This window comes from Oncorhynchus tshawytscha, linkage group LG16 (assembly GCF_018296145.1).
Source record: "Oncorhynchus tshawytscha isolate Ot180627B linkage group LG16, Otsh_v2.0, whole genome shotgun sequence".
NCBI classification, from domain to species: Eukaryota; Metazoa; Chordata; class Actinopteri; order Salmoniformes; family Salmonidae; genus Oncorhynchus; species Oncorhynchus tshawytscha.
In genome coordinates this window covers 62,398,275-62,410,912 of record NC_056444.1, presented here as the reverse complement: position 1 = coordinate 62,410,912, position 12,638 = coordinate 62,398,275, and the positions used below count along the sequence as shown (strand labels likewise).

At 44.8% G+C, this 12,638-nt stretch overlaps 1 protein-coding gene across 4 annotated transcripts in view; it reads right to left on the bottom strand.

Moving 5' to 3' along the window:
- Window positions 1-1,480: 1,480 nt before the first annotated feature.
- Window positions 1,481-12,638, bottom strand: part of LOC112216088 (msx2-interacting protein) — a 46,554-nt gene continuing 35,396 nt past the window's right edge. For all 4 annotated transcript variants that reach the window (XM_024375767.2, XM_024375768.2, XM_024375770.2 and 1 more), the window contains 5 exons: window positions 4,779-12,600; window positions 4,234-4,569; window positions 3,871-4,065; window positions 3,539-3,697; window positions 1,481-3,392 (listed from right to left, as the gene is read on the bottom strand). In XM_024375767.2, coding sequence (XP_024231535.1) covers window positions 3,261-3,392; window positions 3,539-3,697; window positions 3,871-4,065; window positions 4,234-4,569; window positions 4,779-12,600 — 8,644 coding nt within the window. In that variant the 3' untranslated portion in view covers window positions 1,481-3,260. The remainder of the gene's footprint in view (window positions 3,393-3,538; window positions 3,698-3,870; window positions 4,066-4,233; window positions 4,570-4,778; window positions 12,601-12,638) is intronic.

Sequence of the window (12,638 nt, the reverse complement as noted above, 5' to 3'; positions counted from 1 at the left end):
CTGGAGAGACCTGAAAATAGCTGTCCAGTGACGCTCCCCATCCAACTTGACAGTGCTTGAGAGGATCTGCAGAGAAGAATGAGAGAAACTCCCCAAATACAGGTGTGCCAAGCTTGTAGCGTCATACCCTAGAAGACTTGAGGCTGTAATCGCTGCCAAAGGTGCTTCAAAAAAGTACTCAGTAAAGGGTTTGTATACTTATGTAAATGTTATTTCAGTTTTTTATACATTTACAAAAAGTTATAAAAACCTGTTTGTTTTGTCTTTATGGAGTAGTGTGTTAATTGGAGAGGGGAAAAACAATTTAATCAATTTTAGAATAAGGCTGTAACGTAACAAAATGTGGAAAAAGGTCAAGGGGTCTGCATACTTTCTGAATTTACTGTATAGGGTACATGACAGGATGGCATTTTGAGGCTGATAATGGGATGAAAGAGCAGAGGCGTGCACTCCCTCAGATATCCAGTGGCAACCTCAATGTATTTTGAGAACCTCCATTTTCACAACCTCAGCCCTTCTACATCTCTTTGTCACCCTTTTCGCTCTGATACAATATACTGTTATGAAAAGTTCTGTATTATTTTATTAGGCATGGGGGATGAGTGTTTCAATTACCAGAAACCACAGTTGACAATTCAGGAAGAAGCCATTATTTAGGAAATATAGAACATCCTTGTAGGCTGAAATTGAGGGCTATAAAACCATGAAGTACAGTTGGGGATCTTTGCTGCAGGCAGTCCCCCATTAATTTCCCCCTTTTCAGTACCTCCAAATATGAGTCCCCCGCAGGCCTGACTGCCAAACATTTCCGTAAGTAATATCTCACCACTATCTCACCATTGACATTCCTCAGAGGATTCTCCAGTTGCTTTTGAATGTTACAGGAGCAGCAGGAAACCCACATTTTCAGGCACGGGTCTTAAAATTCTCCAAACCATGGAGACCTATGGCCTCGGGGAGGATAAGTACAAAAGTGCAACTTTAACTGCCCTTCCCTTGTGCCGATTCCCAATTTAGAAATTTTTCCAGTCACTAATCTTCAAACTGCTTCACATAAATTCAAAATATTGCTACAGATTATCAGATACAAATGTCTGACTTGCAAGACTAAGAATTCAACTTCTCTACGCTCTCTCCTATGCATGTACTGTTGATTTTGTTACAGCAGTTGCCTTGTGTATACATTTGTGACAGTTCTTAAAAAACAAATTTATGAGAGGCATTTGCCCACATAAACTAGGATTGTGAACTACGAGTGCAGATACAGGACTCAGACTCAAAACATAAAATGGCCATGGTAGGTTTTAGGCTACAGACACACACAAAATGCCTATGCTGACATCTTGTGACTTCAAGGTGCACTGTAACATATAGTAATAACATTATGATAAACTGTTGGCATTATATTATCATACAGTAATGTATCTATAGTGGAACAAGCCATACCAAGACAACTGACACAATCAAGAAAACGCCAATCGAGAGTGACAGACCATTTAATGATCTGTAAGTATGTTAAACAACCATTTTACAGTTTAAAATGTCCTCATAGAGGAACAGCAAAATACACAAATTATGAAATAAGATTTGATCAAAAGACAGTTTAAGATTTTTTTGTTGTATTTAGTTGTCATTTGTATATCAAAATTAAGTGCCTTCAACATTACCATGAGTGTATTCAGCCTGCAGTAATTGAAATATTTACAGCACAAAAACTGAGAATCGTGGTTTACTTTCTGCATCGGTTCACAACTAGCTGCGTCTCTTTCAGACTGCCTTGTTTTGTCACACAAATCAGAATATGAGGACCCTGAACGGAGACAGTAATACGGGAAAGTACACAAGAGCACAGATTGGGAACATGAGTATTTACAGCATTGGCTCAGGGAGACACTAGTTCAGAGAAAGGAAAGAGAGATGGACAGTTTACACATCTATTCCTGGCATTGTTTAAAGTTTAAGTTACATTTGTTGCCTCATGGATTGGTTTCCCCTTTACTTCTTCAAGTTAAGCATGCTACAGCTGTCATTTAGTAATTTGCTTTTTGACTTTGGGAACATATATTGGTATCCAGGATTATTTTCAGGGGAACAGTAGGGGGCAGTGGAGGACACAAGGAGAGAGAAGGACTATGTTTACTAGTTTGCTAAACTGTATCCACAATTCAACATCAAATAGAACTGTTAATGGTACTCAATGGAAATGAGGACATGATTTCACAATGGAGTAGCAGTAGGCTGTAACAGGTTGGGCTGATGAAGAAAATATAATCAAAAACAGAGGCTATTACAGTAGATCTGAGTGATGAATACAAATTCAAGTATGAAAATAGGTTCAGATTATTTAGATACATTGTGGTGATTTTCCCTTTGAAAAATACATTTTGGCACATAATCAATTCTAAAAACAAGGGTTCATAAATGTCACTGAACTGAGTTTTGTTGGTGTCCTTGTCAGTTGCCACCCCCCTCCCTAAAATTTTAAAAGTGATAATCTGTCATGTAATCCACTTGGTCTCCCTAAATCTTTTTAATCTTTAAACATTAGACTTGAAAAGGAGGCAAATAAAAATTCTATATTCTTTAAATATATATTTAGTCCCGTGTTGAGGCATGTACAACTCAAAGTTCCCATATAGCTTCCTGGGGAACATTGAGGAAAGCTGACTGGAAATGAAGTAGAAGGAAATTAAATTGGCAGATGGTAGAAGAATAAAAGCAGTACAAAAGATTGGTCACTGGAGCATGTCTATTATATGTGTCCTTTTTTTCTCAATCTGTAAAAATATCATGTTTTTGATTTACTTATTGATTTTGTTTTCTCAACATAGAAAACAATTCCGACCAGTCATTCTGCAAAAAAAATAAAAAATCAAACATTATTTAGATAAGAGTAAAAACATCCCTTAGCCATCCTTCTAATTTAGTTCCCTTGTCCCCTTCAATACTTAGAAAATCAAGACGCAATCCAGTTAACCTTCAATGGCAAAAGCGAAATGGATGATCATAGAATTGATCATCAAAACTCCTAATCCACCCTTCCGTATGCTCTCAGTAAAGGCAGAGATTTGTGGAATCAGAGGTGGTAGGATGATTTAAGGACTCGGTGAAGAGAAAAACATATTTTAAAAACAAAAAATGTTTAAACCCATCCAAATTGAGGCATTTCCAGTTTTCTAAACTGGATGAAAGTCCTAAAAGGCTGGTGTTGGCTTGGTTCTGGTGGGTTCAAGAAAATTTAGTTTTTTTATGGAGAGGTATTACACGGAGGCAATGACAATCATGAGGTGAGGGGAGATGCTGGAGATACTGTTGAGAAGGTCGGGGGCAAGCCGGGACAGGTGGCTCTCTGAGAACTCACACGGTGGGAAAATCTGCACCACATATGCCGGCTGGGGAAGGAATAGACAAAACACATGGTTTGAAGTCAGTCCAGTAGCATACTCCCATCTCCAACTAATGTTTACTTGAATACAGAAAGGACAGGTCTGTTTGAAAATGGATGCTTACATGGCATAACAGTCAATGCACAACATACCTGATTAGAGCCGGGGTTGGGGACGTTGATGATCCCCGCTGCCTGTTTTTTCTGTAGGTAGGTGATGAAGCCTCCTTTCAAGAGAAGGGTCTGGCTGTGAACGTCCTCCTGATCTCGTCCACATGGCAGAGCTAGCAAGAGGCAGTAGTCATTCTCCACCTGTAAACAACAACCCAATCAAATCGGTTGAGCTTTTCTACTGAAATATTAAGCATGTTTACATTCACAGTTGTAATGACAACTAGCTGCCTGAAAAGAAAATATCACCAATGAGCGTCCTAAGAATCGTGATAAAAATGCATTGTTTTAATGGCGAACAGCTAGCATCTCACCATCATCCTGCGAGCCACGCCCTCCAGCTGTGACGCTTCCAGTCTCATCCTCTGTGCAATGCGGAGTGGGGCACCTCCCTCCAGGGGCGGCAGTGAGTGGTGAGCCAGCACATTGTTGCCAGAGACAAAGTGGAGCTGCACGGCAACTGAGTCACTCTTCAGTGCCAGCAGGCCTTGCCACACTATGGGGTATGTCTGCACAAACAAAAGTAGAGCAAAGACAGGTCAGATAAATAGGTTAAATCTTAAGAACAAGCAATATTACGTAAACAGATTATTATTCTAATCTTACAAATGACAACTGAATGTCTTCAGTATTGCCCCTCTAGTAATTGTTCTAATTCCCATGATCAGCCTCATTACCGTTAAAAGCTGCACCATATCGACGGACCGGTATCCTGAGTGCCCCAGTTTACCCTCAGGGCACAACTCCGAGGAACTTGAGAGGGGTGCTGCTGGAGGGCTCGACATGAAGACTGGTGGGCCCTTCTGCAGAACTAGCTCTTGCTTGCGGGAGAGAGCCATGGGAGATGTATAAGAGGGTGAAATGGTGTCCCTCTGTATCCGGGGCATGTGGGATAGGTCCATGGAGGTTGTGTGACGGAGGTGGGAGTTGTCCGATTTGGTTTCACATCCTCCACCAAGTGACCCAGCAGATAGTGACTGAGACAGCATGCCCCTGTGGCTGAGATCAGCATCCTGAGGAAACAAATAAAAAACTAGATGTTTAGAAACATAAGTAACAAATAGGACTACAGTGCTGCATGCATAGAAGTAACCATGTATGAGAGAAACAATGTAATAGTAAAAGTCAATCCTAACTGAAAACACTTTGGCAAAAACACTGAACAGATGAAAGCTTATAAACTAATGAACTAAATGTAAGCATGAATGCATTGTTCTCTGACCTGGGAAGGTGTAATGCCACGGGAAGCCAGGTTAAATCCCATCGAAGAGTGACTGGAAAACTGGGAGTGGAAGCCCCGCATATCCCTATACACTGGGAAGGAGCCAGCGCCACCTGGATGAATCAGCTGAACCCCTTGAGGATGATGATGAGGAGACACCATAACAGGGACGGATGAATGGACCCCCATGATCCTGCTGCTCTCGGTATGAGGTGGGTGAGACATATTTGCTTCCAATGGTTTGGGAGTCTCCTTCCCCATCTGTGTCATGCCTTTTCCAACCAAGGGACTATTGGAAGCAGCAGAGATGTTGGTAATTGAGGTTGCTCCTGCCTCAGGAGTTTGTGACTGACGTCCCTCTGCGATGGTGTGCTCTCCTAGCTGATGGTGCATCAGGATGCGCATGTCCCGTATGTCTCGGGAGGCCATGCTGTACTGGTCCAGACGTAGACCTGCGTGATGCAGCCCTCTCCGTTTCTCTGCCTGCATCATCATCACATCTGACTGGAGCTGGGGTGTAGAGGATCTGCACAGCCCCTGGTGGTAGTGCCTTATGTCCTCCTCGACGCTGCAGTCTGAGGCTCCCCGAGTGAGACCCACGTGGGACTGCACCACCATGTCTCTGATCACGGCTGGCATGTTGGAGCGCTGAGGGGGCCCAGTGTGGGAAGATGGTAGGAAACCCGCCCGTCTTCTGTAATTCATTCCAGAAAGGTGTGGGGTGTTCATCCTGACCTCGCCGTGAGAGAGGCGACCCATAGACACTGACTGGGTGACGCTATGCGACACTGGGGTCATGATAACAGACTGCTCTGGGTGGGGGTGGTGCATATGGGAGATGTACAGAGACATCTCAGGCATACCAGGATGCAAAACCATAGAGCTGCCATGGGGGGACATTGAGTTGCTGGGAGGGCAAACTTTGGCAAATGTTGAGTGGCCTGTTGTTCGAGGGGAATAGGGCTCTTGCTTGAGGTGTGGGACTGACTGATCAGTTGGGGTACTGGGACTAGGACTCATACGGTTTCCAGTCAAAGATGGGTGATGTGGATTCATGATTGGACTGAGGTTGGATGTCTGGTGTGCCTTTGCCATATCTGCCAGCATTGGTATAGATTCTACTCCAAGTCCTTTCTTGTACATCAATACTTGAGGACTTGTGACCGGTTGTTGAATCATCTTTGGTTGAATCATCATTACTGTGCTACCCTGAAGTCCAGTGTGATATGATGACTCTGACTTGTCAGAACCAGGACTCTCCTGCTTAATAGTGGAGATGACAGGCTGAAAATTGTATGACTGGCCAGTTAAGAGTACCCCAGGGTGTCCGTACCCTGTGGGTGTCAGGGGTCCCTTGGGGGTGGAAGGCTGGGATGGGGTAAGCGGTTCTTGCTTAATCTGAGATTTAGAGACAGACTGCTGGAACTCTATGTCAACTGCACTGGCTGGTGGGATCTGGCTAATTTTGGCGCTGATCCGTTGAGGTCCCTCTGTTTTTTGCCCTGAGTAACTTAGTACTACCACACCCTGTGATGTATTCACCCTGAGGCCAGGACTGGAGTCTGTGTTGTAGGGTGTGCTCTCAACTACAGACCATCCTCTGCTGTTCAAATCTTCTGCCGCATCCACTCCATGGTAACGATTGTTCTCGTTCATACTTGATCCGAATTTCTGTTTGGGTAAAGATAGGCCAGCATTACGGTTACTTAGGGAGATTCGAGGTGCTTCCTCAGTATCATAGGGCATTGGAATCCGGCTAATGACAGAGGTAGTAGGTGAAGAAATTACTGAATGGACTATCTTCTCTCCAAAGTTCTGCTGGGTCTCTGTGAGCGGGGAAGGTTTTTGAAATGTGGGATGTGGTATCAAAGGCGAAGTTCTGTCTTTAAGATGCTTGTTCCAAGCGGTCATAGTGTCAGACGAGTTCTCATTCTCTGACATGCGAATGTCTGTCAGCGTTGTTGTTAAGACTGTAGTAGGGATGGCATTGCTGTTTGATGCTGATACATATTTGGGCTCCATGAGGATCTTTCTTAGAGTGCTGGAGCTAGGGTCAATATCCGATGCCTTAGTATCAGGAGGCATGGGTGGATTTGCTGACTGGTTCCCAAGTGCAGTTACTGCTTGTGCAGAGGGAGTGACTACATTAACTTGAATTGCAGGAGTAGCATGAATTCTACTTTCTTCAGATCTGGGAAGCCAGTCTGGTGAAACAGGCATTGTGCCGGGGCGGGGTGGAGGGACATTCAATTGGGTTGGATATGGTTTGAGCGCAAGGGATGAAGAAAGAGCAGGGGCTACTGCTGATAGTTGTAACTTTTTGAAATGAGGAGGACTCTTGGTGCTAGCGTGAAAGGCAGATTCTTCAGGTACGGGTTGTTCCACAGCAGGTTGTTCTGCCTCCTTAGGGGTGTCCACAGTCATGGTGCATGTGACATCCACTGTTGCTGTAGCAGTAGCTGCCTTAGAGTTGATTATTTCCATGTCTTCAGGAATGGACTCTGTTGGCTTGATAGGGGAGGTCTCAGCTTCTGGTACATCTTCAGCAGTCTCTCCCTTCCTGTTGATACAAGCCTTTCGTCCCCTGGACCTCTTTGGAGTCTTAGCTCTGACTGCTTTCCCTGTTTTCTTGGGTGTTTCTGGTGAAGGGGAATCATCTTGGGCAGAGGCCCCAGAAACAGATGATTCAGAGGCTTTAACATCTGGCATCAAGGGCTTGACACTGGGAATCAGAACTCCCATCTCTGGGTCTGGGTCAATAACGTGTTTTTCTGGTTCCAAAACATAATCGGCAGAGGGGGAGACCAGGGGCTCTGGGGTAGGAACAAGTGCAGTGTAAGTGGGAGGAGCTGTGAACCCATCTGTATCAGTAGGTATGTCTTCAGCAGTAATGGAATCAATGGCAGCAGCCAGTTCGGTTTCACTGGCAGGATTAGCAGACTTCTCCCCCTCCATTTCTACAGTGACAGGGGGCAGTAGGGTACGTGGCTCTGCAGGTGGTTCCTTATAGGGTTGAATAGGTTTCTCAACTGTAAGTTTGGCAATATTCTCCACTGCCCGTTCCAGTTCCATCTGACGTGCCAAAAGAGCGGCTGCTGGGTCCACCGGTGGTTCAGGGTCTAATAGAACTTCCTTTTCCTCTGGGCTGAGTCCTGCTGCTTCTTTCAGATACTGAGTCCTTGTTTCTTCTTTATCTGGTGTTCCTGGTTTGGCCTTTTTAACAGTGGTCTCAAAAGATTCCGACTCATCCTCCCCAGAGCAAAGCAACCCTTTCACATCATCTACGCTTACACGAATCTCAAAGTTTCTCAAGCAATGCGATTTATCCTCTGTCACCAATTTGGCATTTTGTGTCAACATTGGTGCTTTTACTTTCCCACTCTTTTCAGATTGTTGTCTTTTCTCTACATGGGTAGATTCTATCCTCTCAATGTCCCCTTCAGATAACTTTTTTGCGATTTGATCAGTTAGATCTTTGTCTTTTTGTGTTGGCAAGCATTGCTTTGCTTCCTCTAATAATGTCCCTGCTTCTTCAGACTCATCTTTTATTTTGGGCTCAGGCTCTTCAGTATTATCACCCGACTTCTCTCCTGTTGATGTTGCACTCTCAGATTGTTTGTCTACTCTACTTGCTCTCCTGCCAACAGAGGTTCCAGTAGGTGAAGACACTTTAGTGGTCTGCACTTTCTGCATACGGGGTGAATGCCACTCCTCAGACATTCTTAAACCCTCTCCAGTGTTCACAGGCTCTTTGATATCAATGTCTTCCTCGGTTGCTTTCTGTGTGTCTCCTTTCACTGGTGACATATCTTCCCCTCGCCTGCGTGACTTGGATGGGCGACCTCGCCTTGTGTTAGTAGATGTGTTCAATGTGTCCTGCTGCAGCTGCTGCACTGGTTCTTTGTCAACACCACGTTTACGTGTGGCGCGAGAATACTCCACCACCTCTTTACCTGGTGGCTGGGCCTCCCCTTCAGATGGTGTGGCATAAACAGACCGAACATTTCGGCGTCTAGTCCTTCCGAGGAATAGGCTTGATTCATTCTCAGGGTCAAGGACATGAACTGGTGACTTGGTTATAGGCTCTGATGATATTTCTCCTCGTGGAGATGAAGACCTTTTCAGTTTCTCTCTGTCAATTCGCTCACTCTTTCGGGTAACTGGTTTCTCAGAGACAACTGTTTCGGGGGGCTTCAGGATTTGTGTTTCGGACACATTTGGCTTAGCCCTTTTACTCTTGGGTTGTTTGCGACTTGGCTTTGCTGGTTTCATTTCAGCCTCTGAAACTGGCATGTGAACCTCATGGGAAGCATCAGATTTCTGAGGTGTATCAAAGTACTTAGAATCTGGTTTCTGTGATTGGACCTCCATCTTTACCATATTCATATTCTCTTCAAACTTAGGGGAAGCAGAGCAAGGGAATTCGGCAGCCTCTGCATCAAAACAACTTAATGAGGCACCAGGAGTGGGAAGCTTCTCATCAAAGAAAGACGCATGATCCACTGTAATATTGCTCTCAGTTGTAACTTTGGGTTCACATAGTTCCTCTCTAGGTTCAACTTTAACCTCAGCCTCTGAAAGGACAGACTGTAGGGGTGTGATTACAATCGAGGATGGTAGCTGGATCTCTACTAGTGGAGGAGATTGGGGTGGGGACAAATCACAATTATGTTCCACTTTTTCCTTTTTAATTGGTGAGACAGTCTGTTCAGATGAGGAAGTTAAAACAGCCTCTTTCTCCTGCTGTGGCAATATCTCTCTGGGTGAAGGAAGAAACAATGAAATTGGTAGAATGAGAGAAGAGCCGACTGATTTAATATCAGCCTTCTGCATGAACTCTGAAACTTTGGAAGACCCTTCTTGTTGTTCATTCTGAACTTCTCCTTCACTCTTATCAACCACATCAACGTTTTCAATTTCTGGTGGAAAGTGGTCCCTTGAGGTCTCCTTCCGTTGTTGAAGCTCTAGAAAGCGGCTATGAAAAAGCACTATGGGCTCTTGAAGGTCCACTCCTCCTGGCTCAGGTTGTCCTTCGACAGAATCCTGTTTGGAAAGATGTCTACCAAATCCCGACTTAGGATCTGGATCTTTGCGCTCAAGATGTTGCAATCGCCGTGAATCTTGCTCAAAGATTGAACTACGAAGAAAACGAGAGGCAAACAGCTCCTGCCGTTGCTGATCCTCTGCTTTGGGGTCCTCCTTTTTGTCATCCAGTTTACCTTCAGAGTCAGTATGAATCTTCTTCTTCTTCATGTACCAAGACGGGATAGGTCGTGGTGCAGACTCTGCCTTTTCTTTGTCTGATCTACTGTGAAGACTTGCAAAGCAAGAGTCTCTGTCAAGAAAGGACCAATTATCCTCCCTTGAGGAAGACAATGACTTAGCTCGCTCAAGAAGTGCTTTTGTGTCTGGAGTTATAGTCTTGTCTAATGCAAAAGAATAAAACTTATTCTTCTCCAGGGAGCCTGAGAAATTCAGGTCTGTCAACCTTTCTTCACGTTCTCTGAGGATAGAGGACAGTGAAGTGTTGGGCTTAGTGGAGTGGTTTTTGTTCTCCCCATCATGATCTGAATCTGACTGTACTTCTCCAGGCTCTAGTTCACGCACAAGACGTTTGCGAATGCTTTCACGTTTCACAATGCTACTGGGGAAGGTCATGTCCATTCTGAGGAAGTCAGATTTGATTCCGCTCTCCCATCGTTGAAGTAGCTCCTCATCACACCCAAGCAATGTTGTCTTAGACTTAGGAAATTCTGTGTTCGGGGAACTGAGACTATTGGGTGTCACGTCCAAGCTGTATTTCAATGAATCTACATGCGAGTAGACTTTGTCCTCTTTTTTAGGAGAGTCTTTAGTCTCTTTATTGGTAACTGATTGTGATAACTGGGAAGCATACACTTCATTTGAGGGAAAGTGACCAGAGCCAGAAAAGGCTGTGACACTCCGGCAAAGGTCTTCATTTAATTCCTGGGAAGACCTGTAGTGCCGTTCTCTCTTAGCACTTAGCAAGTCAAAGTTAAAACTATCAGATTTCTTACGTTTGTTAGATGGAGAATCATGTGTGACATCTTGACGTGATTTTCCTACCACATGCAACAGACTGCAACGTTCAAAGTCCTCTGTGTTGCTGCCTTGTGGGCTTTCAGTTTTATCTGATTTGTCAGGCTCTTCTAGCTTCTGCCAAAGCCATTGGCTCTGTTCCATTTGTTTTTGGCAGCTCTGAGAGTGGTCAATGTCAGACGCAAGTCGTTCCTCAGTCTCCCTTCTGCTTTTGTATAGTCCTACACCCTGCCCACCATTGTCTTCTTGCGGCTGTACCTTGAATGCGTCCTGGTCAAGACTCCCATCATCAGAGATTTTCATGAGACTTGAACTCCTCTGGATTTTTGATCCCCAAAACTCAATTTTCAGACAGGGTGGGTCTAATGGATCGGTGTCATCTTCTGTTGGCTCTCCAAGTCGTGACTGAAGTTCCAAACTGAGTCCAAGGCCCATTCCCATGGAGACAATATCAGACTCTTGTTTATCTTTAGGACTGAAAACAGTAACAAGTCTCTCAGATTTAGCCTTGCAATGCTCTTTCTTATGAACCCCTATTTGCAATAGGCTCTTGTCACCCTCATTCTCCTCCTCAGCTGGCTTCCTGAGTCCCAATCTACCACACTCTTCCTCTTTCTGACTGGCCCTCTTCAGTCGATCGGTCTTCAGCATGGATTCTTCAAAACGCCTCTTTCGTGCAGCTAGACGTTCAACATCTAAAGAGTTAGAACCATCAAACCCAGGGCCAGCTTTCATATGTATTTTGGCTTTCATTTTAACATCATTTTCTACAACTTCAACCAGTCTTGCCATGTTTTTGTCTTTGGGCACCTTTCTATGCTTGATTATAGCTCCTTTTTGAGGCTTTATGTGAAAGGGAGGACTGTTCTGGTCACTTGAGGGTGATTCAAGCCGAATACTGTCGTTCCCACGTTTTTGTTTTTCTAGGACAGCATGACCAAGCGATTTTCCTTCCTTCTCCTTCACACGCGTTAGCTGCACCACACAAGGTGGTAGGTCTAGCTGTCCTTTGCCCGAGCCTTCTTTTTCCTTAGGAGGAAACTTGCTGACTTTGGTTCGAAGGCCTGGACTACCTTCTCTTTCAAGTTCAGGGTCCGTCTCAGGCGATGGAATACTGGGAGATAGCAACTTAAATTTCCTCAGCTTCTCGCCTTTCTCCTTTTCACCTTTCTCCTTGCGCCCGGCCCGCCTTTCCTTTTCACCGCCAATACCACATTCAACTTCAAAGGATCTCTCCTTCTCTGGCTTATCACTCTTATTATACCGGTCAGGGTGTTCCTTGTCAGGCTTGTCAAATCTTGGAGGTGAGAGTGAACTGCAGCTGCCACTTTGCTCTGAGGATCTACAGCAAATGCGGCGATCAGAGTCACTTGGTAGACGCTCAGAGAGAGAGGGGGACACTGTAGGACTGACAGGGCGATTAGGGTGAGAAGGGCTCTGGCTGTGTTCAATTGTCCTCCGCCCATGGTCACGTTCACGGTCTGTTTCAAAGCGCTCCCTCTCACGCTCCCTCTGCAAGTAACTGTATTTGCGGATGTCCTGCTCATAGGGGTCTCTGTGATCTCTGTATTCACGCGGGTCATCAAAGTAACGTGGGTCATAGAAATCTCCCTGGTATGGGTCCCATTCAGTGTAGGACTCGCGGCTCCTGGCAGGTAACTTGCGACGGGGGTCTTCTATTAAGGCTCCTCCAGGTGTTCGCACATTGTTGTCAAAGAATGGCCGTTCAATTGCAAACTCATATTGAGGCCTGCGTTCATCACTGAAAAACACAAAAATATACACAGCAGGAACCAAAAT